General features: G+C 43.7%; 1 protein-coding gene across 2 annotated transcripts; it reads left to right on the top strand.

The window, feature by feature from the left end:
• The first annotated feature begins 1,813 nt into the window (after window positions 1-1,813).
• LOC134909086 (C-C motif chemokine 20-like) lies at window positions 1,814-7,923 on the top strand. Of its 2 annotated transcripts, XM_063915517.1 has the most exons (5): window positions 1,814-1,900; window positions 2,145-2,236; window positions 2,962-3,067; window positions 4,618-4,692; window positions 7,390-7,923. In XM_063915517.1, the coding sequence occupies exons 2-5, from the start codon at window positions 2,164-2,166 to the stop codon at window positions 7,454-7,456; spliced, it is 321 nt and encodes a 106-aa protein (XP_063771587.1). In that variant the 5' UTR covers window positions 1,814-1,900; window positions 2,145-2,163; the 3' UTR covers window positions 7,457-7,923. The 2 variants fall into 2 exon arrangements, with proteins under 2 accessions (XP_063771587.1, XP_063771588.1); XM_063915518.1 differs by lacking the exon at window positions 1,814-1,900 and having other exon boundaries at window positions 1,907-2,236.
• Window positions 7,924-10,755: the final 2,832 nt, after the last annotated feature.

Raw genomic sequence — 10,755 nt, 5'->3', positions numbered from 1 at the left:
GAACAGTCATATCCTGAGCAGCATCCGCTTATCTGGCTGAAGTTCAAACTCAGGAGGCACCATTAAACTCCAACATTGCTCCTTTTTGGTAAGTATAAGCCCAGTGAAGGGCGGTATCCCAAGTGTGGAATAACTGAAATCCGAATGATAGGTCGATCCAATACATCCAATAGAATCGACATGTATTAGGTCGACATGTACAAAAGGTTGACATGTAAAAGGTAGACAGTGCTTAAGGTCATAGAAACATAGAATTTGTCGGCAGATAAGAACCACTTGGCCCATCTAGTCTGCCCCTTTTTTTTTTTTTATATATTATTTTTTTTTTATCACTAACCTTATTTGATCCTTATTTCTTTGTAAGGATATCCTTATGTCTATCCCATGCATGTTTAAATTGCTCTACTGTCTTAGCCTCTACCACCTCTGATGGGAGGCTATTCCACTTGTCCACTACCCTTTCTGTGAAATAATTTTTCCGCAAGGTCAACAGGTTCAAAAGGGCGACATGACATGACAATGGTCGTCACAATTTTTAAACTTTTACATCATTTACCATCCACGTGGACTAGTAACCTGTGCTGAGCACTTTGCACGAAGTGTGGCGAGTAAAAGCGGTACTAATTGGGGTCACGTGCCTTAAAATGGTAAATAGCACCCAAAAAAACTTTGGTCGACCATTTCTATGTCGACATTTTGACTGTATTGACCGTTTGTACCTGCTGAACTTTTCAGTGTCTACTTTTTACATGTCAACCTTTTGACTTGGTCGACCTTTTGCATGTTGACCATATGAGGTCACCCTACTCACTGTAGACCTAATTATGGTAAACCCAATGATCCACACCCATAATAACTATGGAAGAATATTGCAAGATGATATCGTCCCAGGTAAAAGGGATAATATGGTCACTCTAATATTGGTTACATGCAGGAGAAGCAGTTGGCCTCTACTTACCTATGAATCTGCTGCTCCTCTGTTTGTGATTTGCTAGGAGTGTGGTGCTTAGGAGCAGGTGATATTGCTCGTCCCCCTGCCTGCGAAGGTGAGAAGCAGAGGGGATTGAGGCACCAACCTCTAGGTCAGGTGCTGCTTAAGGTGCACCTAGAGCTAGTGCCAGGTTATGGACAACGAGGGGGATTTCTCAGTGATTATAATTATAGTTTGCTGCTGATAGGATGGTAGCTACTTCTCCATTTCTGTCATTCATTAATGCTGTGGCCAGTTTGCATCAATGCAAGTTGCTGCTATCACTTCTTGCTGATTGTTCAGGCATACCTCCCAACATGAGGGACAGAATGCTCTGCTCCTGGACTTCCCTCTTATTTTATGATTGCCATCACCTGTGCTCAAACACCTTTCTTATCCATTAACTTGTTCAACACAGGTGCTGGTAATCATAAATGATGAGAAAAGTCCAGAAGCAGAGCATTTGTCCCTCCTGGAGAGGCTCATGTTGGAAGGTATGGTACAGGTACAGTATGCATACCTCTCATACTTGCCTACCTGACCCTCTCCATGAGGGAGAAAATGCTCTGTTCCTGGACTTTCCTGGTAATGTATGATTGCCATCACCTGTGGTGAAACACCTTTCTTATCAATTAACTAGCTCACCACAGGTGATGGCAATCATACATTACCAGGAAAGTCCAGGAACAGAGCATTTTCTCCCTCATGGAGAGGGTCAGGTAGGCAAGTATGATACCTCCCAACATGACCCTCTCCAGAAGGGACAGAATGCTCTGCTCCTGGACTTCTCTTTTAATTTATGATTGCCATCACCTGTGCTGAAACACCTTTCTTAACCTGTTCAAAACAGGTGCTGGCAATCAAATTAAGAGAAAAGTCCAGAAGCAAAGCATCTTGTCCCTTCTGGAGAGGGTCATGTTGGGAAGTATGGTATGTCATCAAGCGAGGGGAACTGACGTTGTGCTGTTATGTTCTCCTCCAAGCTGTGGCCACAGGACTGGATTTGTGGAGAGTAGAAATTTCCAAGCTACTGTACCTTGCTGTTTTATTAGCAAAGGTTGTTCTCTGTGATCAGGACATAGGAAATGATTGGGGAAGTCCCTGGTTACAGCAGGTGGGGGAGGCCCTACGTACATATATAACTACCTCTATTTTGTGTTTGTCTGCTGCATAGATAACTATTTGGCTTGGACATGTCTCGTGTCAGCTCCCTTTGTGTTCTGTGTATCGTATTGCTGGGACTCCAGTCCATGATCAGCGCCGCAGGTGAGTACTGTTCATTTAATCATATTTTAATGTCCACTCCATCGTGTTTTTATGGTTTAAATGGATAAAGTGTATCTGAGATGCCTTGATATAAAACGGGAGCAAGAACAAAATAGCATACTGTATATACAGGCTGCAAGCTTGAACAAGCTGTGAAACAAAACAAAAAGTAAAATCTGAAAAGTATGTATATATTTTATTTTACCATTTGTAACGTGTGATTATTATACCTTTTGAAAACTAGAAATGTCTAAATACTGTTCAGACACCAAAATACAACTCCGTCACTGGCAGAGTGAATTCCTTCATCAGTCTTTGAGGACAGAGGGCCTGATTCATGTTTGTAAGTAAAGCAAAAAACCAAGCAACTGGGCAAAACCATGCTAAACTGCAGGTGGGGCAGATGTAACATGTGCAGAGAGACTTAGATTTGGGTGGGGTGTTTTCAAACTTAACTCTAAATTGCATATCTAAATATCTTAGCTGCACCTGTAGTGCAATATGGTATTGACCAGTTAATTGCTTTTTTGCTTTACTTACAAACCTGAATGATACCCAGAGCCTGAATTAGGTTGTTCATTGAATTATCAGCAGATACAGATTAGTAAACACACAAACTATGATGTAAAAGTGTGAATATTTCTGAATGAATCTAGTTATTTACAAAGAAATAAGCAGAGACACCGCCAAGGATTGACTCTCACTCCCTCTTCCTGTCTTCTCAGTATTTGATTGCTGCTATACTTACACGAAGAAGCCTTTATCAGTACGGGCAATCAAAGGTTACATTACCCAGAACTCCACAGAGGTGTGCGACATTGATGCTTTCATGTAAGTGGGGATCGCTTATTGTACCAGTAACTGTACAATCTTGAGGACAGGACCATAAGCATAAAGTATTATTACAGAGATGTCCTTGGGCCAGAAAAAGCCCCCTTGGTACCTTGCTAACCGTAAGCCGTATTTCCACATTATTATGTAGCATTATCATTATTAGTATTATACATCAGCATATTATAACTAACTTGTGTACCTTCCCATAAATAAGATGGACAGTATAATACATGGGATGGCAGTTTTCAATTACAGCTGCTTATTCAGGCGCTGATCCATGGGCTTTATCCCGCCTTAACACTACTTCTAAGCTGATCAGTGTACTTGACAACCATGACCAAGGAAACCTTAAAGAAGGTGTTTCCAGGCTGTGCAGGACAGCGCGTGATTGGACGTGGGCTGCAGGTGACCAGCCACATAATGCTCTCTTTGACCAAAACAAAATGTCCTTTTTCAAGTGTCCACAGTGATCCCTTAATTTGTCCCAGCTAAGAGCAGAGCTAAAACGTTTGTGATTCACATTCTTGACCTCTGCCCAGATTTAGCCAACATCTATTATTAACTGCTGTGTGCAAATGAATGCAATAATATATTAAAGCTCATTTTTTTTTTTTATTTTTTTTTTTTTTTATTAGTTCGTAGTATACCAAAAAAATGTTAGAGTAGATCATTGGTGCCCCTCCTTAAATGACTTGGGGGTATATTCAATTGGTGTTGAAAACTGCCATCTGTCGAAAAGACTGCAGTTTTTGACTTTTTAAGGTCGAAACGTGATTCGACCTATTCAATGCTTTTCGACAAGTCAAGGAATTCGACTTGTCGGAATAGCTGCAGATCCACGTGCTTGTGTCGAAAACGGGGCCAAAACTGTCAGGTTTTGGCCCCCTTTTCGACCATCTCAATTCGACTTTAAAAAAAGTCGAAGTGAGAATGCAGGAGCAGTGACGGGGAGAGCCGCGGGCAGCCAGACGGGGAGAGCAGCATAGCCGGAAGATGTCACAGCAGCATCCACCCGGCTCCAGCAAGCGAGACCTCGCTTGCTGGAGTCGGGTGGACGCCGCCGTGAGCGGCAGCTGTGATGCGGGGGCCGTGGAGAGGAGGGATGGGGAGAGGTAGAGAGACGAGGGGGGGAGAGCAGCGGCTATATAGCTGCTGCTGTAGCGCTGCTCTCCTCCCGGCTGCCTGCGGCTCTCCCCCGTCTAGCTCCTGCATCTCAATTCGACTTTTTTTTAAAGTCGAATTGATAATGCATTGAATAGCCCAGTTCAATTGAATATACCCCTATATCTATAATTTTTCTATTGCATTGTAGAAAATTATAGACAGAATCTGATTGGTTACTAAGGACAACATTACCTCTTTTCATTTTTGGAAGCTTTAGTGAATTTACCCAGCCCCCTGCCCCCAGTGTTTGGGTCAAAGCCTCAAATAGGTGCTATGTAAATGGCATTGCCTGCATGTTTGCTTGTTGATCATAGGACGTAAAGTTTATAATGTTTTCTTCTAGTGAGACAAGTGTGTGTTAATATTTGTTTTTGTTATTGCAGACTAATTACCAAAAAATTCAGAGTATGTGCAAATCCTAAAGCCAAATGGGTCAAAAGGATCATCAAAGCACTCAAGTAAGTGTAAAGGGCCGTATGCACGGCCCGATTTGGGGAGAGATGTGTGCTGAGCAAACCGCTCAGCACACATCTCTCCCCCTGCTCAGCACAGCGCGATGTGTGCGGGGGGGGGGGGGGGGGGGGGCGCTCATTTCACCCAGCGGGTGAAGTGAGCGACCTGCTAGATTGGCCTGCATGCAGGCCAATATAGCACCAGCGATAGCGATGTGCGGGGCTGCGCATCGCTATCGCTGTGAGGGGTACACACGGAGTGATCGCTGCTTAAAATCTAAGCAATCTAGTCAGATTGCTTAGATTTTAAGCAGCGATCGCTCCGTGAGTACCCCCCTTAAGTCACTGACCATGTAGATGCAAGTGCTGCTCACTACCGTCACATATATTACATGTCTGGGAAGTCAGACAGATTAAACTGATTTGCATTTTGCAGTACTTGACTTTGACTGTTGATTGTACTAGTGATGTTTTGGTGTGGCATTCACTACCACAATTTATTTCAATCATGTTATGTCATGTGTATAGTAACAATAGGGGACGCAGAATTGCTGATTTTCTTAATAGAGTTCTAAACAATAAAATGATATATTTATTTATTTATTAACAGTTTCTTATATAGCGCAGCATATTCCGTTGCGCTTTACAATTAGAACAGTAATAGAACAAAACTGGGTAAAATCAGACAGACATAGAGGTAGGAAGGCCCTGCTCACAAGCTTACAATCTATAGGGAAAATAGGCTCACCACCTTCAGATGACTTGGGTGAAAAGTGGGTAGATCTCCCACATACCATACCCCACTTCCTAGTGAAGTGGGCAGGATGTGGAGGTAACTCCAGAACTGCAGGTCCATAGGAGGGGGAGGAGCCAATAGAATGAAAAGAGCTCTGCCCCCAGACTGGTCATCTTCTGGCTTTTCCTGGAGTGGAGAATTGAAAAGCACTAGGGGCCTAATTCAGATCTGATTGCATCAGTAAATGTGTTAGCTAATGGGGAGGGGAGGGGAGGGTGGGGGGGGGGGGGGACAGATTTGCATTTAGCTCGCATCCGTCCCATTGTGTTTTGTAAAAAGGCGGATCAGCCTCCATTAGAATACCATATTCCCTAATCACCCCAGTGCCGAATATCTCATGCAGCCTGGACTCCTGGGGGTAAATGTAATAGGCTGCCAGAAGCTGGAGGTGCGGGAGTGCCTTATTTTTAAAACTGCAATCGTTTACAAGGCAAAACCAGGTTGGTTTTGCCTTGTAAATGATTGCCTGTATTTTTAAAGTGGCATACTCATAAAAACTCCAACACATCTGGCTTCTTGCATCCTATTACATTTACCCCCTAGCGTGTGTTAGGGTCACCAAATGTTTTAAATATAGTTAAAAATGTATTTCTATAACAAGCAATCAGGGGCAGATTGGGATCAAAAACCAGCCCGGGAAATGTATTGAAGCAGCCCTAATAGGGGTGGGGTCTGTTTAGGGGGTTGGAGTCTGTGAAGTGGGTGGGATTATTGCTCAGAAGGGTCAATCAAATGCATGCATGGAAAGTGCGCCTCGTAGGTGCGCAGCCAAATTTTAGGGGCGTGGCTTCATGGGGAAGGGGCTTGGCCACATAATAGTGCCACGCCCCACACAGTAGTGCCACTTATGCACATTGCAACAGGTAGAACCTCCTATACACACTACGCCAGATAGAGCACGTTATACATATTGCGCCAGATAGAGCACATTCTACACTTTGTGCCAGGTAGAGCATGGTATACACTTTGCGCCAGGCAGAGCACATTATACACATTGCACCAGGTAAAGAAAACTTTTACACATTGCACCAGGTAGAGCACGTTATACACATTGCGCCAGGCAGCCCCCAGTTCCAGGTACACATATGCCCCCTCAGTGCCACATATGCCCCCCCCAAGTGCCAAATATGCTCCCCCTCCCCCAGTGCCAAATATGCTCCCCCAGTGCCAGGTATAACTCGCCCCTGCTGTTTTGTGAAGGAGGGACACGGAGGGCACAGCGCGCTCCTCTCCTGTGTCCCTCCTGCGTCTCCGGAGTGTCTGTTAAATGAAGTGCCAGTTCGTGAGCCAATCAGAGCTCACAAACGGGCACTTCATTTAATAGACACGCCGGAGACGCGCGCGCTGTGCCCTCTTTTTCCCTCCTTCACAGCAGAGATCAGTGGCGGCTAAGGCGCCCCGTAACCCTGCGCTCCCCAAAGCGAGTGCAGTGGCTGCGGACCCCTAGTTACGCCACTGGGTGGGGAGGAGAGAAGGGGAGGGATCCACCGCTCTCCACAGCCGATCTCCATGGTGACTGCAGGGCTGTGCTGGGCTAACGCTGCCGCGATCGGAGCTAAGCTCTGATTGCGGCTGCCGGCCAGCATGGAGGATGACGGCGGCCACTGAGGGGACGCATGGACCAGCCAAACAGAATCTGGTCCGCCGTCCCAATCCGCCGCTGCAAGCAATTAATAACTGCAACAGTGCTACAGTATGTACCTATACAGAAAAATGCAGCTTCACTTGAGTTTGTGCTTCCTTTCAGTAATCTCATTACTTTGTGGTTATTACTTGTAGATTTTATTATTCACACAAAACAGCCAGCAAGTGTTGCAGCATCCAGTGCTGTCATGTCACATACTGCAGTGATACTTTCTACATTCTGAAATGCGCATTACTGAAGATAATATATTTGTTGTTTGCAGGAAGAAGGCAAAGGCTGAAAAATCAGCTAAGAATAACACTGTCATTCCTAAAAGTGAAGCTATATAAATGTTTGTTTGTTTTTTTTTTTTTTTTGTACAGTGCTTTTGTTTACCAAAATAAGCTATAATATTCTGGTTTCTTCAGAAGCTGCATATTATCCTTCTTTTTCTATTCTGATCATATTGCATCGTTATAGTGTTTGCTTGTTAGAGCACTTATATTTATTGTTGGATTTTGTTTTGTTTTTTTGCTTGCAATATACTGCATAGTTATATGCTGAATCTTCATCTGGAAAAGATGAATATACACCATCATGTACTGTATATACATATGCCATCATGTACTGTATATACAATAAACATACGCCATCATGTACTGTATACAGTATAATAGTAAATGGCCACTCCCCAATTTTAGCAAACGTAATATGAATCCTCATTAACAAATTCAATATAATCTACAAATCATCTTTGACAGCCTGGTCTCCTGATAAGACGGAGTGAGTGAATGAATAAAATATTTGGTTTAGAACAGTGCAGCTGTCTTATTTTGGGAATTCTGAATGTGTCCATTACTTAGAACACCTACATTCTGTGACATCGCGGTGAACATACATTTGTCTATGAGTATGAACACACATTTTAATGCCATCGGTATTTCCAGATCTTAAATGAATGAGTGTAGGGTTGTTGGTGTGTGTAGGTTTTTTTTTTTGCAAGCCTTACAATAAGAGCAAGTCTTTAGTCCATGAAAGACGCTGCAGCAAGGTCCATCTTGCATTGGAACAGGGACTGAAGGGCCGCATCTAACTGGTGATGTCTCACATTGGAGGTACTGTATGTATGGCGAAGCCTTGAGTACAATCACTTAGGCCCAGATTTATGAAGTCTTGGAGAGTGATAAATTGATCTGGGCCTTAGTGCCTGATTTTCTCGGATATTTAGTCAAATAGCGGAGTCACTCAGCGCATCAGACGTATGTTCAAGCCACGGGTGATCCTGTAAGTTTTTTTTTCCACTGGATAGAGAAGTTTAATTACGAGAAAAAGAGATGAAGTTAAATAACTCTAAAAAACTGGAGAATTTTAAAGGAGGAAAAAGTTTTAAAAGACCATCTCGCCAATAAACCCATATTTATTTATTTGTGAACGAGCACCCTCACTTAAGGATGAACTGATTAGGAGGAGTTGCCCTATACCCTGTTCACACTGCCCAAATAACCCTGTCTCGACCCAGTATTTTGCTGGGTCAACACTGGTTGCTGTGCGGTGTGAACAGGACACTGCAGAATTCCCGGGTTGCCTAACCTGGTAATTCAACCCAGGAATAAAGAAGGGTTATGACCAGGTCAGGCGCAGTGTGAACAGGTTACCCGGGTCAATGCAACCCGGTACCCGTTCACAGCATAGGGAGAGGCGGCGCGGAGAAGATCTCATCTCCAGCACCGCCGCGGTACCCGCATATTGCCAGGTCGGGAAGCATGTGCTCAGGGTCCAATGCTGGGTTGTACGCGGGAAGGACCTGTATCCAATTCCCGGGTGTGACCCAGCAATTGCAATCTGAATGGGGTATTAATGAGTAGAGAAGGGGGATGTATAGTATAAGTATGAGAGGTTCCATTGTTGCGGTAATTGTTTACTATGTAGGACTGTGAAAAACAAGAAATTGGTGGATTTTACAGTCAATGGTAGAACATACAAAATGGACCAATTTTTTCACTTGTGATTCACGGAATGTTGTGTATGCCCTACAATGCAAATGTGGCTTACTATATATATTGGCAAGACCACAAGAGCTTTTTAAACCCATATTTTGGAACATGTATTGTAATATTATTACATTTTATTTCTAAGGCACCACAAGTGTTTTGCAGCGCTGCACATATATACGGCACACATTAGAACAATACAGGGTACACAGAACTTAACATTACAATGACTGAAAAACTAAAACAGAGCAGAGGTGTCCATCTTCCAACAACGGATTTGTCTCTAATTGGTGTAGCCTCCCTCATCCCGAATTTAAACTTAGATGTATGGGTATCCCATGGCCTGTCCTCGCTTGGCGGAGTATTCAAGGATAATACCCTTTTACAGTTTAGTCAGCTCCAATCTAAATTCTCCCTTCCACAAAGGGATTTCTTCAAATATTTACAGCTGCGTCACTGGCTCCATAGTGTTACACCGACTCCCCACGGAGTTTCCCCCCTCCCTAAACATTTGCGAGTGTTACTGGATAGGACCGATACTAAAGGCGGTATAAGTCGCTGGTACAATTTCATAATTGGTCTCTACTCCCCCCTGAAACTGAATTCTCTGAGGAAATGGGAGACAGATCTTGTTTGCACGATTTCTGAAGATGAATGGCGGGGGGTATTTTATACGTGTTTTCATTCATCTAGATGTATGTCCCATGTGGAACTTTTTTACAAACTTCTCCATCGCCTATATCTAACCCCGTCCAGACTCCATTCCATTTGGCCGTCCAGCTCCAACATGTGTTGGCACAATTGTAATAATGTTGGTACTTTGCTCCATACGTTTTGGTCCTGCCCAGCTCTCACAAATTTTTGGTCAGCGATATTTACTCTTATTTCTAATGTATTAGGTTTCCGTATCGTCCCACTACCTAAATTGGCCCTCCTTCATATAACCCCAGGTTATATTACCCCAACCGATCAATATGTGATAGGCCATATCCTGATTTCATCCAAATTACTGATTGCTCAATATTGGCGTACGGCTCAAATTCCAACTGTAACAGCGGTTGAACGTGCGGTTCAATTTCACTACGAATTTGAGACTGCGGGCTTACCATTCTCCAACTGCCAAACGAACCATTCGCTCCGCTGGTCTTCCTGGTGTGTTTATAGGTCTCACGGTACCACAATAGACCCCTGACATCCTCTTCCGTTTTCTTATTCCCGAATGTTTGTTGTATTTGCTTACTGACTAGTATACGTTTACATATGTTTCTGTGTTTATATACGTCTATGTACGCATGTTAACTTTCTATAGGCGGAATGCCTAGCCGCCTTGTATCTGTGCATTTGTTCCCCTCCCGCCCCCCCCCCCCCCAGTTCCCTTTTCTTCTTTCTGTCCCCCCCCCCCCCATTTTTTCTATATTTTGTGTTGTATAAACTCTCAATAAAAGTCTAATTTTCAAAAAAACTAAAACAGAGCAGAGGTAACAATTAGCAACAGCGTTCGGAGTACACACTACAGCTGAGATGTAAGGAATCAAAGGAGTAAGCGGCATACTACTGGGGCGGGCAGCCACTGGAAGAGATAAAGGGCGGGATGTACTAAAGGGAAAATGCGGTAAAACTCTAGTTTTTGGGGGTTTTACTGCATTTTCACATGTACT

The sequence above is a fragment of the Pseudophryne corroboree genome, chromosome 4 (genome assembly GCF_028390025.1).
Source record: "Pseudophryne corroboree isolate aPseCor3 chromosome 4, aPseCor3.hap2, whole genome shotgun sequence".
Classification (NCBI taxonomy): Eukaryota; Metazoa; Chordata; class Amphibia; order Anura; family Myobatrachidae; genus Pseudophryne; species Pseudophryne corroboree.
Note: the sequence above shows the minus strand (reverse complement) of the source record. Positions and strands in the feature narration are given on the sequence as shown.

Excerpts from the sequence above, each read along its gene's own strand:
- LOC134909086 (XM_063915517.1), top strand. The coding sequence starts at position 2,164 with ATGTCTCGTGTCAGCTCCCTTTGTGTTCTGTGTATCGTATTGCTGGGA. Across the intron at positions 2,237-2,961 it reads GTCCATGATCAGCGCCGCAG|TATTTGATTGCTGCTATACT; the intron begins GTGAGTACTGTT and ends CTGTCTTCTCAG. Across the intron at positions 4,693-7,389 it reads AGGATCATCAAAGCACTCAA|GAAGAAGGCAAAGGCTGAAA; the intron begins GTAAGTGTAAAG and ends TGTTGTTTGCAG.